Raw genomic sequence first — 21,595 nt, forward strand, 5'->3', positions numbered from 1 at the left:
CTTCCCCAGAATGCGCTCCAATTATCCAAATACTTGAAGCCCTCCCTCCTACACCATTCCTGCAGCCACGTGTTCAACTGCACTCTCTCCCTATTCCTAGCCTCGCTATCACGTGGCACCGGCAACAAACCAAAGATGACAACTCTGTCTGTCCTGGCCTTTAACTTCCAGCCTAACTCCCTAAACTTGTTTATTACCTCCACACCCCTTTTCCTACCTACGTTGTTGGTACCAATGTGCACCACGACTTCTGGCTGCTCACCCTCCCCTTCAGGATCCTGAAGACACGATCCGAGACATCCCTGGCCCTGGCACCCGGGAGGCAACATACTTTCCGGGAGTCTCGCTCGCGACCACAGAATCTCCTATCTATTCTCCTAACCATTGAATCTACTATTACTATTACTTTTCTATGCTCCCCCCTTCCCTTCTGAGCCCAAGAGCCAGACTCAGTGCCAGAGACCTGGCCGCTGGGGTCTTCCCCCGGTAGGTCATCCCCCCAAAACAGCATCCAAAATGGTATACTTGTTTTGAAGGGGAACGGCCATGAGGGATCCCTGCACTGTCTGCCTGTTAGTTTTCATTTCCCTGACTGTAACCCAGCTACTCTTGTCCAGTACCTTGGGTGTGGCTACCTCCCTGTAACTTTTCTCGATAACCCCCTCTGCCTCCTGGATGATCCGAAGTTCATCCAGCTCCAGCTCCATTTCCCTACACGGTCTCTGAGGAGCTGGAGTTGGGTGCACTTCCCACAGGTATAGTCAGTGGGGACACCAGTGGTATCCCTCACCACCCACATCCTACAGGAGGAGCATGCAACTGCCCTAGCCTCCATCCCCTTTGACTTTACAGAATTAGCTGCCCCGTAGACCAACTGGACCTCCGCCCTCCGACTCTGCTTCCAGTCAGCTGCACTCTAAACTCCTGGCTCCCTTCACGCTCTTTGATAAATATAGGAAATGAAATGTAAGGAGCACCTTACTTCCTCCTCACCTAACTCCCTCAGTCACCAAACTCTCACTGCAGCACTCAAATGCAACCAGTTCAGCACTCCAGTGCAAACAAAGAATCACCCAGACGCGAAACATTAGCTTCCTTCTCTCTCCACAGGTGTTGTCAGGCCTGCTGAGATTGTCCAGTATTTTCTGTTTTTGTTTCACATTTCTACATGATGAATTGCTTTGCAAAGTCTTGAGGTTCTTAAAGAATGGCTCTGCCACGGACCAGGGCGATAACGAAACCCGGCTGAATTAGTTCAGCTCATTACTATGGGCTTGATTCAACCAAATGGTAAAAGAGTCTTATACTGAGTGCTAAACACATGGCTATTCAAACACAACTCATGTTACATAAGGCGCCTCAACAGGTAACGTACGGCCAATGCTGCACATAGACCTGTTTTGTACAGTGAGGGGCCCTGTTTTGTACAGTGAGGAGCTCCGCTCGCTGGAACTCCCCAGAGTAGCGAGAGATTGGGATGTCATTTTTAAATGGTATCTGGATCTCCAGGGCCTCTGAAACAATCCCCGCCCCCCCAGCCCAAATTAACTATGGGAGCCCCCCCCCCCCCCCAACCACACACGCAAGGCTCCTCTGGCCAATCATGTTCGTGTACAAAATGCCAGCTTGGCAGTGTCAGGCTGGTACCCATTGTGGGCAGGATTTACATTGCAACATCCAGCGAGATCGTGTTGGATCTCGTGAGGCGTTTCTAGCCGGGTACATCCCAAGAGCGAGGTCTCCATACCCCCATGGCCACGCTAGGCCGCAGCGAGCTTTCTACCCAGCCCAGCGTGGCCACTGGATCGTGCCCTAGAGCCACATTGTCCCAGCTATTATTTGTCCTGACAATCCAGCCGCTGGCAATTGCTGTTAGATCAGCGAAGGGCTGGAGAGGTATTCAAAGGGGAGAATGAGAGTATGGAGTCTCACTCTACATGGAAGACCTGCTCCTCTATTTCTCGAACCCCCTGGCCAGCATGGGAGGAATAATGGAACTCTGAAGGGAGTTCAGAGCCTTCTCAGGGTACAAACCAGATATCTGCCCCACAGGGATTTGTGGGTCTCCCTTCGATATCTGTTTTGTCTTTGCTCTCTGCTGCGTTTTCTTCTTCTCTTATATTGATCTCTGTACAATCCCTCGTTCGTGTTGACATTGTCGTTTCTTCGAAATAATGTCCTCCTTAATAAAAATATTAAAAATACTTTTTTAAAAAAAGGAATACAATTTAAAACCTGACCCAATCGATACATAACCTTCTGAAATATCTGATGGCAATGGCTCGAGATGAAGAGAGCATAACTGATTTGTTAGACGACAGTTTTGTTAAATTTTATACCCATATCAAAATCATTGAGAGCTCAGTAGATCTTGAAAGTATGTTGCAATATCATGAAAGTGATGTCGGTCAGTGATATTCTGGGAAGTACAAGATATCTTACTGTTTACCTTCTTCTGTGGTGAGGTGGTGGTTTAGTAGTATTATCACTGGAGTAGTAAATCAGAGACCCTGGGGTCCCAATTTCAAACCGCCACTGCAGACGATGAAATTAGAATTTAATTAAAATATAGAATTAAAAGTCGAATGATGATCACGATTGTCGTAAAAACCCATCCTTGAGAGAAGGAAATCTGCCGTCCTTACCTGATCTGGCCTTGTTGTGCTTTCTTTCCTATACTTTATTCTCTGTTCCACTATAGCAATCAGTGAGTTTGCCTTTCTATGTTATCTATGTCCCAATGCTTAGAGTTGCCAGGTATCGAATGATACCACCACAAGTTTCAACCGGCTATCGATCAAAGAACCAAACACCAGTTAGTTTGTTCAAGGGTACTTTATTTACACACAATTAGTCACACAACATAAAGACTACCAGTTAACTACACCTATCGACTAAGGCAACCTGTACTTAATTTCGATACTCGGCTTACGTCAGAAAACAGTGGCCGCTCTTTGATTCTGGATCTTCTCGGGTCCGGAGGAGTAACTGCTGCTCAGCTAGGCTCATCCGTCTGGTAGCGAGCGTTGAACTTGTACTTGCTTCTGGTGTTGCTGCACTTGGAGATGGCCGTGACCGGGGCACCAGGACCAAGAGAGGACGACCATTGTGGCGAGCTATTCTTATACTTTGGGGTTTTTGCGCTTTTGGGCGGTCCTCCGATTTGGGCCTTACTAATTGGGTGATCCGTGACCACCCCGTTCAATTCCTTAACCAATAAGTGGCCGGGGATCTGGATGGCTGGGCGTGTCCCAAGCAGTCACTGACCCCGCTTGTTTGCGTTTCCCTTGAACAGAGAGTGGCGCCGAAATGTCTGGGACTGTCCCGGTTGCTCGAGTACCAGTCCTTTGTTTTGGTGAAGGTGGGCCATCACCTGCTAATCGGCCTGATTAACATGCTAATGGGACGGGGTTTCGATACTGTCTGGACTACTTGCTGACAAATATGCATTTCAGGCTCTGAGCCTGTCTGAGTCTTGGCTTGTCCATTTTACCCACCAGGCTTTGCGAGTTTCTCTGTACCTAGTTGGAAGTGGCCATCCCAGATGGCTACAGCCTACAGGTGACTCTTAACTGCATCAAGGGCAATTAGGATGGGCAATAAATGCTGGCACAGACTGTGACACCCACATCCCATGAACACATTTTTAAAAACCTGAACTCATCAACCCCACTCACCCATCACCTGGTGATGGTTCAGTCCTGGTATGGCAAGAGCTCAACTTTAATATTCTTATTTTTAATTTCCTCCATTGACTCACCCTTTAATCTCTGTAACCTCCCCCAGCTTTATAACCTTCCAAGTCCTTTTGCAGCCTTGGATCCCGTGTTTAATCGCTCCACCATTTGGAGCCATGCCTTCAGCCGCCCAGGTGGTTAGATCTGGCAAGAGAAGGAAGTAAACCGTTCATTCTGGATCCCACTACCTTGTGGGACATCCTTCCCCAGGTGGACAAAGATCTGAGGGTTGCTACTCGGCATGTTCAATGACCTAAAAACCCATGGTAGGAACCTGCAATCCCCGAGTAGATATCGACCTTGAATCGAGGGACATCCAATGCCAAAGAAGCTCTGGAATTCCCTCGCTAAACCCCACCACCTCTCTCAACCTATCTCTTTAACTCACCATGTGACCTAATAACACCATACGTGGCTTAGCGTCGAATTTTGTTTGATAGCGTTCTAGCGGAGCACCTTGGGAGGCACTTACCATGGCACAGGTGCTGTGCAAGTTGGTGTTGGAATCAACAGAGTGAAAACTGCCACCTACAACACAGATGCATCCAATTCTATCAATCAGAAAATATATGCTCAAGTCTGGCGAAATGCACCAGCGCCAGAGATGAGTTGGAAAGAGCTGAACTTTAAATAGCACTGAACAGCAACTATAAGAATAAAAGCTGCAACCAGCCTCTAAAAACATAGTGACATGGTGTCCAGGCAGTTGTATCGATGAATCGAGGCGACGTCACAAGAGTTCCCTTTTTTGTATATAAATTTAGAGTACCCAATTTCTCTCTCCCCCCCCCCCCCCCCAAATAAAGGGGCAATTTGGCGCAGCCAATCCACCTCCCGTGTTCGAAAGAGTTCCCAATGAAAACACAAAAATTGTCTGTAATTTTGCAAAGATTTGCAAATTTTGGGCAGGGAAAATATCATCATCGTGAGAGATATGCAGGAGGCGCTCTCCTAGTTTGGGGTTGGTGGAGTAACTTAAGAGAGGAGCGCTTTATTCCGCACCTGTCCCGAGAAGTCCGAGTTACGTGGGAAGGTTGGATAAACTTTGGCATCTCGTCTGTGAAAGGAAGCGAGTATGGGACAATCTTACAGAAATATCTAAGATGTGGACATGCTGGCGTTGGACTGGGGTGAGCACAGTAAGAAGTTTTAAAACACCAGGTTAAAGTCCAACAGGTTTGTTTCAAACACTAGCTTTCGGAGTGCAGCTCCTTCCTCAGGTGAATCTACAGAAATATCTAAGACAGTCAACAGTATTCCAACAGGATCAATTTGGAACGCTGATTAAAACACAAGCAAACACGGGCTCAAATTAACAAAAGGAAAATGCGGGTCGAGCAGCAGGAAATTGTCACATAGAGGGTGACCGAGACATGGGATGGATGTACTCCTGCAGAAGACAGGAGGCGAAAAACGTATAATGTTTTAAAGTACCATTTGAATGTAGCAAGGAGGAGGACGTCAATGTCATTCAGGATAAGTGAACTACAATCGGCCAAATCTCCATTACATCTATAATCATCTTATAATCTTGTGAAATGGATAGGAAAATTAGTAATTCAGCACACACAACGTGGAACTCTGATAGTACATCAGTGTCAATTTTATTTCCCTTATGTTTGCCCCATTATAATTTAAACAAGTTTTGTCATTTTTGTAATAAGGCCAATTGGATGGTCTGCCATCACCATGCAGAGATTTTGATGATGTGAATCTCAGTACCCGATACATCGCAGCACACATGTACAGCAACAGAATTAACTATTTAATTTAGTTTAAGGAATTATAGGAACAAAACTTTTGCATTACTGTTACACCTTTCATGACATCAGGATATCCTAAGCACTTCACAGCCAATTAAGAGCTTCTTAAAAGTGTTGTCATGGTTGTAATGTAGAAATATGGCAGCCAATGTGTGCACGGCAGTCCCCCGCGAACAGCGACCAACAGGAACAGGAAGAGGCCATTCGGCCCCTCGAGCCTGCTCCGCCATTCAATAGGATCTTGGCTGATCCTACATTCATCATGTCCACTTTCCTGCCCTTTCCCCATGACCCTTGATGCCCATTCTGATCAAGAATCTATCTGTCGGGGCAGCACGGTGGAACAGTGATTAGCACTGCTGTCTCACGGCGCCGAGGTCCCAGGTTCGATCCCGGCTCTGAGTTACTGTCCATGTGGAGTTTGCAATTCTCCCCTTGTTTACGTGGGTTTCGCCCCCACAACTCAAAAGATGTGCAGGCTAGGTGGATTGGCCACGCTAAATTGTCCCTTAATTGGATAAAAATGAATTGGGTACAGTAAAAAAAAAAAAATTTTTGTTAATTATCTATTTCGGCCTTAAATATACACAGTAAGAAGTCTTACAACACCAGGTTAAAGTCCAACAGGTTTGTTTGGAGACACTAGCTTTCGGAGCGCTGCTCCTTCCTCAGATTCACCCAATGAAGGAGCTGCGCTCCGAAAGCTAGTGCTTCGAAACAAACCTGTTGGACTTTAACCTGGTGTTGTAAGACTTCTAACTGTGCTCACCCCAGTCCAACACCGGCATCTCCATATCTTTAATATACACAAGGATTCTGCGCCCACAGCTTTGTGGAAGGAGTTCCGAAGACTCACAATCCTCTGAGAGAAGAAATTCCTCCTCACCTCAGGGTCCTACGTTCACTTTCACCTCTCTCTTCCTTTTTCTATATTTAAAATAAGTTCTTATCGTCTGTTTTTATATTCCTTACTAATTTGCGCTCGTACTTTAGTTTCTCTCTTTGTTATGTTTTTACTCCTCCTTTGTTGGATTCTCAGGGGGAGGGAGTTCAACTATCCTATCTATCCCAGCCACCGGGACTATCACTGACTTTGTCTCCTTATATGCTTGTTCTTTCAATTAACGCTCTCCTGAAGTTCCTTGGTTAGCCATTCTTAGAATCTTTCTGCCTCACAGCAATGTGATAAAGACCAGATAATTTGCTTTTCTTGGTGGTCGCGATAGAAATATTGGCTGAGAAACCAGGGGTAACGCCTCTCTTCTTTTACATGGGAATTCTCATGTTCATTTATAGAGCAGAAGGGGCCTTGTTTTAACATTATGCGAGGCAGGTTAGCCTGTGTGTGCACCAAGGCAGCCCTGCTGTAACATACACTAACTGCTTTGTGGGGAATTACTGCCACCCAGTGGCTGAGTACTAATGGAACACCCACACACACTATGATCAAATCTTTCTTCCTTTGTACACGGGACAGCAAGACGGACAATGTTACAATGCACACTGAAGTGGGATATTGAAAGTGGGGAAACAAACTGTGCAGGGAAGACGATCAGCACGCAGATTCCAGAGAAGAGAAACTTTAGCTCTGAGGTTAGATTAGGGGCTGATCCCCCTCACGAGAAGGCGAAGAAGACATCTGGCACTCTTTGCTTGTGTAGCAACCAGTTTTCTATCTGATACTGCAGCACTGACCCTCTGACAGTGCGGCACTCCCTCAGTACTGACCCTCTGACAGTGCGGCACTCCCTCAGTACTGACCCTCTGACAGTGCGGCACTCCCTCAGTACTGACCCTCTGACAGTGCGGCACTCCCTCAGTACTGACCCTCTGACAGTGTGGCACTCCCTCAGTACTGACCCTCTGACAGTGCGGCACTCCCTCAGTACTGACCCTCTGACAGTGTGGCACTCCCTCAGTACTGACCCTCTGACAGTGCAGCACTCCCTCAGTACTGACCTTCTGACAGTGCGGCACTCCCTCAGTACTGACCCTCTTGACAGTGCAGCTCTCCCTCAGTACTGACCCTCTGACAGTGCAGCACTCCCTCAGTACTGACCCTCTGACAGTGCGGCGCTCCCTCAGTACTGACCCTCTGACAGTGCAGCACTCCCTCAGTACTGACCCTCTGACAGTGCGGCACTCCCTCAGTACTGACCCTCTGACAGTGTGGCACTCCCTCAGTACTGACCCTCTGACAGTGCAGCACTCCCTCAGTACTGACCTTCTGACAGTGCGGCACTCCCTCAGTACTGACCCTCTGACAGTGCAGCTCTCCCTCAGTACTGACCCTCTGACAGTGCAGCACTCCCTCAGTACTGACCCTCTGACAGTGCAGCACTCCCTCAGTACTGACCCTGTTACAGTGCAGCACTCCCTCAGTACTGACCCTCTGACAGTGCGGCACTCCCTCAGTACTGACCCTCTGACAGTGCAGCACTCCCTCAGTACTGACCCTCTGACAGTGCAGCACTCCCTCAGTACTGACCCTCCGACAGTGCAGCACTCACTATTCAAAATCATGAAGAGGCTGGAGAGAGTAGACAGGGAGAAACTGTTCCTACCCGTAAAAGGGTTGAGAATGAGGGCATGGATTTAAAGTGACTTGCATAAGAAGCAAATGTGATGTGAGAAAAAAAAATCAAGGCATTCAAGAGGGTATTAGATGATTAATCGAATAGAGACAATGTGCGGGGGGGGGGGGAGTTGGTTCTGAGTCATGATGCTCGTTTGTAAAGCTGGTGCAGACACGATGGGCTGAATAGCCTCCTTCCGTGCCGTAACAATTCTGTGATTCAGTGTAACCATTTCTCAGAGACCCCATCGGCAACAGCTTATATTTATAGAGCACAATTAATGTGATAAAACATCCCGAAGTGGAAAGAAAAAGGAAAGAATGGCTATCCAAGGCAAGAAAAAATAAAATCAGACTTTTTTTGGGCAGTTTTGCTCGATCACCAGTGTAAAAATGGAGGGGGTGGTGGTGAAACATTTAACAGCAAGAGATGGGCTATGTGGGTGAGCTGGGTCAGATTTTAAAATCTATTCTTCAGAAACCAATTTTTACATGATCCAAAATATTGGTTTGTGAAACCGTCCATGATAATTAGTGATCCGGTCACATCGTACCAACCATGGTGGATACAGAACTGGCTAGGTCATAGAAGGCAGAGAGTAGCAATGGAAGGGTGCTTTTCTAATTGGAGGGCTGTGACTAGTGGTGTTCCGCAGGGATCAGTGCTGGGACCTTCGCGGTTCGTTGTATATATAAATAATTTGGAGGAAAATGTAACTGGTCTGATTAGTAAGTTTGCAGACGACACAAAGGTTGGTGGAATTGCGGATAGCGATGAGGACTGTCAGAGGATACAGCAGGATTTAGATCGTTTGGAGACTTGGGCGGAGAGATGGCAGATGGAGTTTAATCCGGACAAATGTGAGGTCATGCATTTTGGAAGGTCTAACGCAGGTAGGGAATATACAGTGAATGGTAGAACCCTCAAGAGTATTGAAAGTCAGAGAGATCTAGGTGTACAGTTCCACAGGTCACTGAAAGGGGCAACACAGGTGGAGAAGGTAGTCAAGAAGGCATTCGGCATGTTTGCCTTCATTGGCCGGGGCATTCAGTATAAGAATTGGCAAGTCATGTTGCAGCTGTATAGAACCTTAGTTAGATCACACTTGGAGTATAGTGTTCAATTCTGGTCGCCACACTACCAGGAGGATGTGGAGGCTTTATAGAGGGTGCAGTAGAGATTTACCAGGATGTTGCCTGGTATGGAGGGCATTAGCTATGAGGAGCGGTTGAATAAACTTGTTTGTTCTCACTGGAAGGACGGAGGTTGAGGAGCGACCTGATAGAGGTCTACAAAATTATGAGGGGCATAGACAGAGTGGATAGTCAGAGGCTTTTCCCCAGGGTAGAGGGGTCAACTCCTAGGGGGCATAGGTTTACGGTGCAAGGGACAAGGTTTAGAGGAGATGTACGAGGCAAGTTTTTTTTACACAGAGGGTAGTGGGTGCTTGGAACTTGCTGCCGGAGGTGGTGGAAGCAGTGATGAGAGTGACATTTAAGAGGCATCTTGACAAATACATGAATAGGATGGGAACAGAGGGATGCGGACCCAGGAAGTGTAGAAGATTGTAGTTTAGACGGGCAGCATGGTCGGCACAGGCTCGGAGGGCCGAAGGGCCTGTTCCTGTGCTGTACTTTTCTTTATTCTTTGTTCTATAACTCTCCAACATAACCAGTATGTTAGCAATCATTCCAAATACCAACAGACCTTGTTTAACTGTCAATCAGGAACTTACTTTAATATATGCAGTGATAATATGGAGATATAGGCTACAAGCATCAAGATCTTTCCCATGCAAAATATTAACATTCATTTCATAAATTTAATTCTAATGCAATTGCAAAATTCAAATATGTCCAACCAACAATATCAGAAGCAAATTCTCAGATCGCTTTCAATGACAACTCTGATCTTCCAATTGGAATATTAAGTATTAGATAAAAGAATCAGATGCAGAGTGGTCAGAAATCTATAAAATATATAGATACGCAACTTAAAATTAGGTTTTAATTAGAATATATAGACGAAGCATTGAAATGCTTTTTCTAAATTGCAACAGAGAAACTTTGGTGTAAATATAAAAATAAGCTGCCACACATTAAATATGTTGCAAAATAAAATCTGCTGTGTCTTTAAAGTTTAACCAACATAAGCTGATTCACTCAGATTATTAGAAAAATTGTCATTTACAGACCAGGTAACTCGCAAAATACCCAAATTCACTCCAACAATAAAAGCTCAATTTACTTCTCAATCAGATCAATTGTGATTTTTGTTTGCTTATTCTAGAAGCCAGTAGACTATATATGCCTCAAATGCAAGATTTATCATATTAAACATTATCCAAACAAAATGTTAAACGCACCCATACATATGCCTTTCTTGAAATCTATACATGAATGGGCAGGGAGCAGAGGGATACAGATCCTTAGAAAATAGGCGACAGTTTTAGATAGAGGATCTGGATCGGCGCAGGCTTTGAGGGCCGAAGGGCTTGTTCCTGTGCTGTAATTTTTCTTTGTTCTTTGCATCCAATCAAATTTTGTTCCCAGAGGCCGAGATGGGTTTTGCTCTTTGAATTCTTCACCCAGGCCTTCCGTTTCAGATCACTATGCTTTCCTAACTTTAACAGGACTCTGCACACACATGATCTCAATGCACATTTAGTCTCTGCTTCAGTTCCCCTCTCCTAGCCTAGAGCCTCTGTTCCTGCTCGTTTGACTATACATTGCCATTCAGCATTGCTTCCTCACTCCAGTTGAACTCCCTCCCCCTGATGAGTGTCAGGTCCTGGTAACTCTGATATTGAAGTACACAGCTCATAACAGGTCAGAAACAACTTTTCAGTGTAATAGAAAACAAAAAAAACAAACAAATCCAAATCAGGGCAGTTAAGAGTCAACCACATTGCTGTGGATCTGGAGTGACATGTAGGCCAGACCGGGTAAGGATGAAAGATTTCCTTCCCTAAAAGACGTGAGTGAACCAGATGGATATTTATGACAATCCAGAAGTTCCATTGTCACCATTGCTGATCAGGTGATAAGTTAGGTGCAGACCATAGGTCCTTTGAGCCTACTCTGCCACTCATTATCATCTGCCTCAATTCCCCGAAACCAAAAGTCTGCCCATCTCAGTCTTAAACATATTCAGTAATGGAGCAGGCACACCCCTCTGGGTACAGAACTCCAAAAAGATTCACAACTCTCTCAATGAGGAAACTTCACATCTCAGGCCTAACTTAGTGATCCCTTCTCCTGAGACTGAGCTCCATGTTTCAAATTCTCCAGCCAGGGGGGGGGGGGGACAATCTCTTCAATATTTCCCGGTCAAGCCCCTTCATAATCTTGAACGTTTCAAGGAAATCACTTCTCATTCTCCTAAACCCCAGAGTGTGCAGTCCCAATTTACTCCGCCTCCCATCATAGGACAACCCTTTCATCCCAGAGAGCAACTTGGTGAACCTTGGCTGTACCATCTCCGAGGAGAGTATATCTGTCCTCAGATTATGGATGTTAAATCTGTGGCCAGTAGTCCAGATGCCAAAGCCCTCTACTACTGAAACACAAGAACAAGGAAGTCCTGCTACAATCTATCTGAATCCTTCTCCAGGGGCCTTCCCTTTCAATCCACTGTGCATTTCTAACCTTTTCAGGTTTCTGCACGTTAGCTATTGATCCAAGCTTATTGCAGCAACGATACAAATGCTCGGGATCATTAAAAGTACATTTACAAGTAGGAGAAGTCAGGAGAAATCAATGTGTTGCCTGGGTTTAATGCATTAAATCAAATTCAACGGGGTTATGATCAGTTGACACTGGCTGAGCCACAATTAGAGTGCCTTGAGCATTCAAAACAACTCTCACAGTCACCGTGAGTGAATAAATAGCATCCAATCATCGATTGGAGCATCAGACCCAGGATTGGCCAGTAGTTGCAGGGTACAAACATTTGCCACATGTGGTACCCAAATACCCACAGATACATCAAAGCAGAAACAAACAGCAATGTTACAGTACTTCAGGACAACCCAAAATGTTTTACAGTAAAAGCAGCGCTTTTAAAGTCATGGTTGTAAAGTAGGAAAAGTGGCAGAAATCTGCACACAACAATCTCCCACAACCATAAATACGACAATGACACAGATCGGACATCTTGATTTAGTGATGTTGGTTAATGGATAAATATTGGCCACGACACTGGGGAGAACGCCGCTGTCCTTCTTTGAAATAGTGCCGTGAGATTGTTTAGACCAACCTCCGAGGGCAGGCGGGGTTTAAGTCAGTTTATGGTCTCATTTGAAAGACAGCACCTCCAACACTGTAGCACTCCCTCAGCATTACCAGCCCAGATTTTGTAATCAAGTCTCTGGAGTGAGGTTCAAATACACAACCTTCTGATTTGGAGGTGAAAGTGCTGCAGCTGACACGTACTAAAATGGGAGCACATTGCAGGCAGGTAAAATCTGATTTTCTTAGGCTGCGGTCAATGCAAACACATTGCCCACTGGGAGTGTCACAGGAAAGAAAGACCCATTTAGAATTAAAGGGTGAAAAAGATACTGAAAATTAAGACATCACGCAACAAAATTCTAAAAGTCAACAATGATATAGAAGATTACAGAAAACATTTAAAGCAGTTAAAAGTGTCAAACGAGAATATGGACACAGAAATGTCAATGTAAACAGTGTCCACAAAGTAGCATTATTTTATACTTTTATATTATTTGATGTACGATCTCTATTGATGTGTATGATGCTGGTGGACATTATGCATCTTGTACAAACACACATTCCTCAACATTAGATTTGTTGCTTTAAAACAAATTATCCAGACAATTTGGACGGGATAAAACCTGAAGACAGTTCGAAACACACCTAATTAATTCAGAGCGTGGATTCAAAGATTACAAATATTACACTGGCTCTTTGTTGGAGCTATTGGTACAAGATGCCAATGCATTATTGAAAAGGATACTGAAATCAAGCAATCCCATTTGACATCTTGAGCTCCAGGGTACACACTCGTTTTCCAATAACCATGATGTGCATTGACATCAAGCGGTAACCCAGCTTCTCTCAGTGCACCAAGTTACATTGAAAGATCAGTTAGTCTAGATAAACGACAATGGCCAGTTTCACCACCTTTTAGCATGAGCTGGAAAATCATTTCAACTTCACCTGGCGTGTACAAGGCAAATGGGGAAAGATTCAACATATAAATCCAACAGTTTAAGTGGATGATTATCGGGTTACATTATATGATTGGCCATGATGAATGTTTTCAGCTTGCTAGTTGGAAAACTGTCAAAAGGAAGTCAGACAACCAGGCATTTCAAGTCCATTTTCAAGAGGTTTAATTGAGAATTCTATAGGGTGGCAGGCTGTGCATTATTGCTGCTCCTGTGGTGTGATCAATCCACCATCTTGGGCAGTGTTGTAAGACCCACATCCTTTGCACTTCAGACCCAACACGTGGAATGGTGCGGTGCTATGGAGCTGGCAGTCATTGCACATGATCTGTGGGAGAAATCTCACAATCACATAAACATTCGAGAGGGGTGGCGGAATGCACCATTCACACTAGAAAGAACCGATTCATAAGTATTGAGCAGCTTTGTGACCGTGGGGTTCTCCAAAGTACCTTACAGCTAACGGAGTACCATTTGAAGTGTAATCATATCCGTAATGTAGGAAATATGGCAGCAAATTTGTGCACCGTAAGATCCCACAAACACCAGTGTGATAATCAATCTGTTTTTAGTAATGCTGGTTGCTGGGTAAATATTGGCCAGACCCTGGGGAGAACTCGGCTGTTTATCTTCAGAATAACGCAGTAGGATTTATATCCACCTGAGAAGCTTCGGTTTAACGTGTTATTTGAAACATGCTGCCTCCAACAGTGCAGCACTCCCTCAGTAATGATATCAGACATATCGTAGTGCGACACCGGTGTGTCCTCGTTCGCTGAAAGTAAGCGTGCAGGTGCAGCAGGCGGTAAAGAAGGCAAATGGTATGTTGACCTTCATAGCGAGAGGTTTCAAGTACAGGAGCAGGGATATCTTGCTGCAATTGTACAGGGCCTTGGTGAGGCCACATCTGGAGTATTGTGTGCTGTTTTGGTTTCCTTATCTGAGGGAGGATGTTCTAGCTATAGAGGGAGCGCAGCGAAGGTTTACCAGGCTGATTCGTGGGATGGCAGGACTGATATACGAGGAGAGATTGAATGGGTTAGAATTATATTTGCTGGAGTTCAGAAGAATGAGCGGGTATCTCATCGAAACCTATAAAATATCTAACAGGACTGGACAGGGTAGATGCAGGAAGGATGTTCCCGATGGTGGGCGTGTCCAGAACCAGGGGTCACAGTCTGAGGATACGGGGTAGACCATTTATGACAGAGATGAGGAGAAATGTCATCATCCAGAGAGTGGTGAGCCTGTGGGATTTGCAAATACAGAAAATAGTTGGGGTCAAAACATTGTATGTTTTCGAGGAGGAGTTAGATATAGCTCCTGGGGCAAAAGGGATCAAAGGAAATGGTGGTGGTGGTGGTGGTGGTGGGGATTACAGGAACTTTTGAGTTGGATGATCATAATGAATGGCGAAGCAGGCTCGAAGGGCCGAATGGCCTATTCCTGGCTCCTATCTTCGGTGTAAAGTAGCTCAACCTTACATAAGTAAAGGGCCTTAATAGGACCTTTACTGCAGTTTAACCCAAGGCATTAAATGTGCATTTTTACATATCTCTTGGGGATGATAGTACTTTGGCTGTTAGATATGGAAAGTAAAATTCAGCCCTTACCTTAACAATCATATTCTGATAGTCTGAAGGCATGGCAGTCTGGGCTATTTCTGTGTCTAGTTCCTCCCAGTATTTTGTCATGTCAACAGCAGATTGCATACATAAAGGGCACCGATAGGCTCTGAAACAACAGGGTTACACCGATCAACTTGTACAAACAGTCACAACACAATGGATGGATTTTGGTGTAAGCCAATGGTGCTCACTGTTATTACGCACAAAGTGGGCAGCAACTTCAGACAAGCAGGCATCCACATTTCTGCGTTTAACTGCGCAAATCTATGGGCTGTGTGAAAATGGTATCTCCCCATCTGGCTCCACATTCACAAACATTGAATAGTGTTGAGTTCCTGTACTGAAGTAGTAGACACAGACTAAACTCGCCGCAGAATGGTTTATCCATTCCAGTCCATTTTCACTGGCGTAAATACGTCCAAATTACTACAAACAACCATTCTGACACTGAAAATTAATTTTTGCATGAATGGAGTTTCCTTCCATTATCAAATTAAATAACATTTTCCTTTATTATTCAGTGTGTTAGTTTCCTTATGTTCATCTTTCTTTCCCTCTGTATTGCAATTTCCGTGCCCAATTTGATCTTGAATTCTAACTTACACTGGTTTAGATTTTGTTGCAGTTAACAATTTTTCAAACTGATTAGTCAAGGAGATAATTGTTTTTTAAAATTTAAAGCAAAATCTCCAACACTAAATTCTGCAGGAATGAGTCCACATTGGTAAAATTAATTTTCAGAAAGACTGCTGACAATAATTATCGTGCTGTTAACAATTCACTTACAGCCAAATACATCAACCTTCAGTTTTCATGCCGTGTTTAGTGAATGACCAACAGGTCAATGACCAACAGGCCCTTATAAGGGCTTCAATGCCCAACTCCTGGATTTCTACATTTAAGTGTGCATGTGCGGACTCCAGTAGATGTTCAATGTCTTCAATAGTAACAGCAAGGTGTTGACAGCCTCAACAACTGATATTCCACTCACAACATAGGCCAGTTTCTTGCCATGTTCACATAGTCCCCAGATATTCAATAGAACGTGTCAGGGGAGGGTGTGGGGCAGTGGTCTGATTAATTGACTGATTGACACATGTACCAAAGTACGGTGAAAAGTATTTTTCTGCGGCCGAGGGAACGTGCACAGTACGTACACGGTAGGCAAAAAGAATAATCAACAAAGCACATCGACAAATAAGTAATTGGTTACAGTTCAGAACAAGGGCCAAATAAAGCAAATACGACATGAGCAAGAGCAGCATAGAGCGTCATGAATAGTGTCTTACAGGGAACAGATCAGTCCGAGGAAGAGTCATTGTGGAATCTGGTAGCTATGGGGAAGCAGCTGTTCCTAAGTCTGGATGTGCGGGTCTTCAGATTTCTGTACCTTCTGCCTGATGGAAGGGTCTGGAAGAAGGCAAAGCCTGGGTGGGAGGGTCTCTGATAATGCTGTCTGCCTTCCTGAGGCAGCGGGAGGTGGAGACAGAATCAATGAAAGGGTAGCAAGCTTGTGTGATGCGTTGGGCTGAGTTCAACACACTCTGCAGTTTCTTGCGATCTTGGGCCGAGCAGTTGCCATACCAGGCTGTGATGCAGCCGGATAGGATGCTCTCCATCGCACATCTGTAGAAGTTTGTGAGTCAAATTTCTTTAGCTTCCATAGGAAGTTGTTGGGCTTTTTTGATGTTGCATCAACATGAGTGGATCAGGACAGACTGTTGGTGATGGTGACCCCCAAGAACGTTAAACTATCGACCCCCAAGAACGTTAAACTATCCACTTCGGAGCCATTGAGGTAGTCAGGGGGGCACGTGTTGTACTACGCTTAGGTGGATTGGCCATGCTAAATAGGTTGGGTTACTAGGTTACAGGGATTAGGGTGGAGGAGTGGGCTTAAGTAGGGTGCTCTTTCCAAGGGCTGGTGCAGACTCGATGGGCCAAATGGCCTCCTTCTACACTGTAAATTCTATGATCTTCTTGATGCTGATGGTCAAACCAAACGCTTTGGAGACGTGAGACAGTCTGTTCATTTGCCACTGCAGGTGTGGAATGGTCATGTGGCATTGCCAGCTTCAAACAACTCTCTGATGAGGACTTGGTGCATCTTCGCCTTGGATCTCTGGTGAGCAGCTTTCCATCAGTCCTGGTGAGTATATAGACCACTCTGTCGGTGACCTGAAAGCAAACGACAGCGGCAGAGAGAACGTGACGGAATGTCAGGGTCAGAACACAACCCGGTTTGATCTCGGTACAGATCTCAAAGGATTCTGCTGTTGCTCTGTCATAGCTGACTTTACCCATCATGTTGTCATGGAGAGAGGTCACACGGAGCAGTTCCAAAGAGGAGGTGGTCACAAGGAGCAGTTCCAAAGAGGAGGAGGTCACACGGAGCAGTACCAAAGAGGAGGAGGTCACAAGGAGCAGTTCCAAAGAGGAGTCATTCAACTCACAACTCACAAACGTTTCTCGCTTCACAAATGCTGCCAGACCTGCTGAATTTTTCCAGCACTTTCTGTTTTGGTTCCACATTGAGCAGCTTCAGCGGGCAACCAATTTTCTCCAGCAAATAAATAGACCACCTCTGTTCACATGGTCACAGCCTGGGTGAGGCTGAAGAAGGTGAATTATAGCGGCCTCCTTTGTTCATGGCATTTCTGTTACAGCTGCCGGATTGAGGTGATCCTGTCAATTGTAGATATTCCAGTTCTGAAACCACACTGGGATTCGCGATAAATATGCCAGGATCATCAGCCAAGATCTGCAGTCTGACAAGTCTGTTAACAATATCACTCACATTCCTTCCACCATACCCAAAATGTTTACACTTTGAGACACTTACCCTTTGTTGAACAGCATTTCGTAGCATGTCCTGGGGAAAGATTAAAGAGATGAAAAGATTTTTGGTTAAGATTTAAATCTTTCGGATTCTATTCTTTCCCCTTACGGTTCATTCAAATGAGTTGGTGAGGTTTACGCGTAGATACCGGACACGCTTTTTCATATATTCAGCTTGTATCAGTGGGATAGTGGTATTGTCACGGGACTAGTAATTCAGAAACCCAGGGTAATGCTCTGGTGTCCTGAGTTCGAATCCAACCACGGCAGATGGTGAAATTTGAATTCACCAAAAATCCGTAATTAAAAATCTAACGACGACCATGAAACTTTGTCAATTGGCGTAAAAACCCATCTGGTTCACTAATGTCCTTCAGGGAAGGAAATCTGTTGCTCTTACCCAGTTTGGCCTAGATGCGGTTGACTCTTAATCACACATCCCCCCCCCCCCCCCCCCCCCCCCCACCACCACCGAAATGGTCCCGTAAGCCACTCAGTTCACGGGCAATTAGGGATGGGCAACAAATGCTGGCCCAGCCAGCGACGCGCATATCCCAAGAACAATTTTTTAAAAATTAATTTCAGAAATCCCTTTTCCTCGATGTTATTGGGGCCCCAATTCAAATTCAGAACGCTCATTATTAAAATAACTGCTGAAAGGAGAGCAGGTCTGCACTGTCACGCGGAGTGTATTTGTCTTAGCTGCAGTCCAATTTTAGGTAATTATTTGGTAAACATCTTAGAGCTGCGTTTGTCACACTATTAAATCATGGCATGAATGAAACATCAGAGAAGCAAAGAGAGACACCACTCTTCCCTGTTCTTTCCCCACAGTCCTGCAAATTGTTTGTCCCTCACATCTTTATTCACTGACTTATTATTGAATCTGCTTCCACCGGGACTTCCGGGTGCGGCTATGACTAGCTAAGTCGCACACTTGGAAGCTCCTGCGACAAAGGTGTTTTCGGGCCAACTGGAGGGCCCCAAAGGTGCAGTAAAGACGAATCCCGGTGGGGGAAGGTCCCCTAAGGAGAACTTGACCGATTTTATGGTCGGTACCCGGAGTGGAGCGGCAAGAAAAACGGCAGCAGCTCCCCAAAAAAAGCGGGGGAAGAAAATCAAAATGGCGGCCGGCGGCGCATCGGAGGAATGGAAGAAATGGGCGGAGGAGCAGCAGGCCGCTCTCCTCCGTTTTTTCACGGAGCTGAAAGTGGAGCTCTTAGAGTCCATGAACGCGACGGCCACCAGGTTGGTGGGAGCCCAGGCGGCCCAAGAGGCGTCGATTAAAGAGCTGCAGCAGGAGATGACCGCGAGGGAGGAGGAGGCCACAGTCATCGGGGCAAAGGTGGAGGTGCACGAGGCACTCCACATGAAGTGGCAGAGCCGCTTCGAGGAGCTGGACACTCGGATGAGGAGGAAAAATTTGAGGATCCTGGGCCTGGAAGAAGGCCTGGAGGGGTCGGATCTCCCGGGATATGTGGCGGAGATGTTGAGCTCCCTGATGGGGGAAGGGGCCGGTCCGGCGCCCCTGGAACTGGAAGAGGCATACCGGGTCATGGCCAGGAGGCCTAGGGCAAACGAGCCCCCGAGGGCGGTGCTGGTGCGGTTCCAGCGGCTAAGTGATCGAGAGAAAGTCCTGAGGTGGGCAAAAAGGGAGAAAAGCAGCAAGTGGCAGAACTCGACGGTAAGGGTGTACCAGGACTGGAGTGCGGAGGTGGCAAAGCGGCGGGCCCGGTACAACCGGACAAAGGCGGTGCTACACGCGAAAAAGATCAAATTTGGAATGCTGCAGCCGGCGCGCTTGTGGGTCACCTACAAGGACCAACATCATTATTTCGAGTCCCCAGAGGAGGCCTGGACCTTTGTACAAGAGGAAAAGTTGGACACGAACTAAAACCTGGGAGCACCGGCGGTCGTAGCCGCCTGGGGACTCTTGATTGAGCAAGTGGCCCTTTTCTTTTTCAGGCCAGGTCGGAACTGGGTAACAGTTTCGTGGATTGTTTGGGGTGTTTTTTTTCTCGAACGGTGGACTTTTCTGAATATCTTGAAGGTTTCGAGTTGTTGGGTGTTTCTGTATATTTGAACTGTTGAAATCTCTATCGTGGGTCGTTGGCTTCTTATGGGGTGTTTTTTCCCGTTTCCAATTTCCCTTAGTTATTTACCCCTTTTACCCTTTTCCTTTGGGTGCTTGTTTTTTGTTCTTTCTTTCTTTTCGGGTTATGGTTATCTGCGGTTATTTATACTGTTTGATGGAGGGTGATGGTTGAGCACACTGTTAGTTGATAGCTAGTTAATTATTTTGTTATTTAAGTATGTAGTTAAGTATTTATGTATTTATTTGCCATTGGGTATTTATATCGTTAAGTTGGGGAGACGGGACGGGGGGGAGTGGGCTGATTATGCGGGTCTTTCTCTGGGGTTTTAAGGGGATCTTTCACGAGCGCAGATGGGGTGAACCGGGAGGAGTCGGAATGTGGCAGGAGCAGCCGGGTCAGCGGAGACCAGCTGACTCTCGGGAGTACGATGTTGGGTACATCGCGGCTAGGAGGGGTCCTAGCCAGGGGGTGGGGGGCTGGGGGGGGGGGGGGGGGGGGGGGGCTGGGGGGGGACACCGGGTTGCTGCTGGAAAGACCAGGGACGAGAAGGGGAGAGCCGGGGGGGTGGGGGGGGGGGCCATCGCTATGGGAAGCGGGTCAGAAAAGGAGGGATGACCCGGGGCGAGCAAGGGACAAGACATGGCTAATCGACAGGGAGTAGGGACGGGTCGCTCAGCGATCCGATTGATCACGTGGAACGTAAGGGGGCTGAATGGGCCGGTTAAAAGATCAAGGGTCTTCTCACACCTGAAGGGACTGAAGGCTGATGTAGCAATGCTGCAGGAGACTCATTTGAGGGTAGCAGATCAGGTCCGCCTGAGAAGGGGGTGGGTGGGACAGGTGTTCCACTCAGGCTTGGATATCAAGAACCGGGGGGTGGCGATTTTGGTGGGAAAGAGGGTGCAGTTTGTGGCGGCAGAGGTGGTGGCAGATAAGGAGGGCAGGTACGTGATGGTGAGGGGTAGGTTGCAGGGAGAGAATGTGGTACTGGTAAATGTGTATGCCCCGAACTGGGATGACGCGGGTTTTATGAGGCGCCTGCTGGGCCTCATCCCGGGACTGGAGGCAGGGGGCCTGATCATGGGAGGGGACTTTAATACGGTGTTAGACCCTGGGCTGGATAGATCGAGTTCCAGGACGAATAGGAGGCCGGCAGCGGCAGAGGTGTTAAGGGGGTTCATGGAGCAGATGGGAGAGGTAGACCCATGGAGATTTGGTAGGCCTAGGGCGAGGGAGTATTCTTTTTTCTCCCACGTCCACAGAGTGTACTCTAGGATCGATTTTTTCGTATTGAACAGGGGGCTGATACCGAGAGTGCAGGACACGGAGTACTCGGCCATTGCGATATCGGACCATGCACCACATTGGGTGGACGTGGACATGGGGGAGGCGCGGGATCAACGCCCGTTGTGGCGCCTGGATGTAGGGCTGTTGGCGGACGAAGAGGTGTGCAGAAGGGTGAGAACGGGCATTGAGAACTATCTGGGTACGAATGACACAGGTGAGGTGCAGGTGGGGACGGTCTGGGAGGCCTTGAAAGCAGTGATTAGAGGAGAGCTGATCTCCATAAGGGCACACAGAGAGAGGAAGGAGTGGCAGGAAAGGGAGAGGCTGGTGGGGGAGCTCCTAGAAGTAGATAGGAAATATGCGGCGGCACCAGAGGAGGGGCTATTAAGGGAGCGGCGTAGCTTGCAGGCCAGGTTCGACCTACTGACCACTAGGAAGGCGGAAATGCAGTGGAGAAGGGCGCTGGGTGCGGCGTATGA

General features: G+C 46.6%; 1 protein-coding gene across 1 annotated transcript in view; it reads right to left on the reverse strand.

Annotated features, from left to right (window-relative positions):
- Positions 1–9,787: 9,787 nt before the first annotated feature.
- Positions 9,788–21,595, reverse strand: part of rchy1 (ring finger and CHY zinc finger domain containing 1) — a 52,663-nt gene continuing 40,855 nt past the window's right edge. Inside the window, exons 7-9 of the mRNA XM_038792849.1 lie at positions 17,738–17,767; positions 14,881–15,001; positions 9,788–13,595 (exon numbers count right to left, since the gene is read on the reverse strand). Coding sequence (XP_038648777.1) covers positions 13,467–13,595; positions 14,881–15,001; positions 17,738–17,767 — 280 coding nt within the window. The 3' untranslated portion in view covers positions 9,788–13,466. The remainder of the gene's footprint in view (positions 13,596–14,880; positions 15,002–17,737; positions 17,768–21,595) is intronic.

The sequence above is a fragment of the Scyliorhinus canicula genome, chromosome 3 (genome assembly GCF_902713615.1).
Source record: "Scyliorhinus canicula chromosome 3, sScyCan1.1, whole genome shotgun sequence".
NCBI lineage: Eukaryota > Metazoa > Chordata > Chondrichthyes > Carcharhiniformes > Scyliorhinidae > Scyliorhinus > Scyliorhinus canicula.